General features: G+C 19.0%; 1 protein-coding gene across 1 annotated transcript in view; it reads left to right on the forward strand.

The window, feature by feature from the left end:
* The window catches only part of PGSY75_1246300 (hypothetical protein), a gene marked incomplete at both ends in the record, with an annotated part of 2874 nt that extends 998 nt beyond the window's left edge, over nt 1-1876 (forward strand). Inside the window, 5 exons of the mRNA XM_018787018.1 lie at nt 15-706; nt 812-991; nt 1094-1155; nt 1271-1469; nt 1664-1876. Coding sequence (XP_018640883.1) covers nt 15-706; nt 812-991; nt 1094-1155; nt 1271-1469; nt 1664-1876 — 1346 coding nt within the window. Of the gene's footprint in view, nt 707-811; nt 992-1093; nt 1156-1270; nt 1470-1663 lie in introns of the transcript that reaches the window.
* Nucleotides 1877-2648: the final 772 nt, after the last annotated feature.

Below are 2648 nucleotides of genomic sequence, written 5' to 3' on the forward strand. Positions count from 1 at the left end.
TTTTTTTTTTTCAGATCAAACCCAAAATAAAGATAATGAAAATAACGGAGGAAACGCATTCAATAAAATACAAAACGAAATAATCGATGATTTTAATTCGTTCTTAAATGAAGAAAATGACGACATATATTTTGATAAGCTAAATGGACATAAATATCTAGAATTTAAAAATAATGTGAGTGATGGAAATTCAGCATTGTGGGAGAATTTAATTAAGAAAAGTAATTTTTATGATATTAAAGAGGATTTTGAAAATTATAATAAAATTATTAAAAAGCAAGAAGAAAATGAACAAGATAAAACAAATGAAGAAAAAACATTGGGAGATTTATTAGGTATGAATAAATATGCATCAATAAAAAATAAAAATCTTAAAGATATAAAAAGTACTACTGTCAATACAGAAGATTTTTGTCATATGATCAAAAATTTTAATATTAATAATATGAATGGTCATGTAAATTTAGAAAATTATCCAATGAATATTAATAATAAAGATAATCTTTTCATGACCGATAATTTTGTTCAGTCAACAAATACAAATAATGCATTTCAAGATACAAATATTAAATTGGAACATAAACAAGAAGAAAATGGTACTTTGAATCCTCTTAATAAATATTTTACTATGCATGATAATATATATTATATACAAAAGGCTATTCTCAAAAATAATTCGGTCCTTTATAAGGATGACAATATTGAGGTGGGTTTAAACAATAAAAGTAAATATATGGCTAAATGTATATATGTTAATATATATGTTAATATATATATATATATATTTTTTTTTTTTTTGACCCTTTTGTAGATATCTCTAGATCAGTATTACTATGACTTGAATGGGCTTGTGAAAATTTTTTTAAAAAACAAAAAGATAGTTAACTGTTATGATGTTGATATACAAATATCAAACAAAATGCTTTTCCCCTTAAAGATGAAATTTTTAAATTTTGAAAAAACCTTGTCAATGAATTCGACAAACTGTTATGTAATATAAGAATGGAATGATAATAATATTATATGTATATTAATATAAAAAATTATGTATTATATATAATAAATATATATATTTTTTTTTTTTTATTATTAGGAAATAGCTGTAAAGTGTTTACATATATATAAAGGATTCCCCCTAATCAAATTGTCGTATAGGTAACAAAAAAAGGGAATATATATAAATATAAATATATAAAAATATATATATATATATATATATATATATATATATATATATATGTGAATATGCTTAATTTCCTTTTGTCATTAGAATGCAAGACATGTTTAAAAAGACCATCGAGCTAAGACTTCCCATACCTATAACAAAGTATATGAAGAAAATGGAAATTTCGAAAGATGTTTTTAATAAATTCTGGAGTAATAATAATTTTAATGAATACAAAAAAGAAAAAATTATTAATAAAAGTGATATAGTCGATAATGAATTGATTGTTATGGATTCTTGCTTGGTATGTTTATAAGATATATGAAGACATAATTTATTATATATTATTTATTATGTATTATTTTTTATTTTTACATTGTAATTCTATTTCGCTTATTTGAAAATAATTTTGTTATGTAGGAATGTATTCATATACATATATTATATATATATATATATATATTGTTTTATTTTATTTTTTCATTTATTATATTTTAGGGTGGAGCCCTTGGATTATGTTACGTAGAAAATATGATTTACTTATGTGGTTGTTACTCTAACAGTTCTGCAGATCACGAAAATTATTTTGTGCTTGTCGGTATTGAGATGATAAAGAAAAAATTGAGAATCGTATGTAAATCAAATAACCCGACTTTATCATCTGCTATTTTATTTTTAATCGTATTGATGCACAAGAAACATGAAACATAAAACCAGGACAGAAGAGTCATTAAAAATTTGGCTATAAAACGGATATATTTAAGTTTTATAAATTAATAATTATTATGCTTATATAATTATATATATGTGTCATATTTTATTGTATTATATTGTTTTGTTTAATGTTTATTTTTTTTTTTTTTTTTTTTTTTTAAGTTTTTAAATATATATAATATATATTTATTTTAATTTGTATTATATTTTTAATTGTATATCAAATTATTTTTGAAAAGGTATACACATATATATATATATATATATATATATATATATATATATTATGTGTATTTATTTATTTATTTTTTTGTTTTTGTTAAATATATTATTAAAACATTTTTAATTTGTGAATTAATTTTCATATAAATTATTATACAAAGAAATATTTTATGTTTATAAAAATATCATGGGTTTTTTTTTTTAGTATTACAAATATAATATACATATATTGATAATAATAATTTTAGGTTTATAGACCCATTATATAATTACAGTTGTTTTGTATTTAATTTGTTATATAGACAAATATCTATTTCACTTTACAAATTTGGTTATTTTCTTGATATTTTAAATTATTATTATATATTAATCTTATGCATATATGTGCCCCATTATATATAACTATATACATACATATATATATTTTTTTGTACATATATATATATATATATATATATATATATATATATATATATATTTATTGATTGAAAGAAGAAAGAAAGAACATGAATGGTACTTTTTTTTATAAGGCTATAATTTATTTTTT

The sequence above is a fragment of the Plasmodium gaboni genome, chromosome 12 (genome assembly GCF_001602025.1).
Source record: "Plasmodium gaboni strain SY75 chromosome 12, whole genome shotgun sequence".
In the NCBI taxonomy this organism is placed as follows: Eukaryota; Apicomplexa; class Aconoidasida; order Haemosporida; family Plasmodiidae; genus Plasmodium; species Plasmodium gaboni.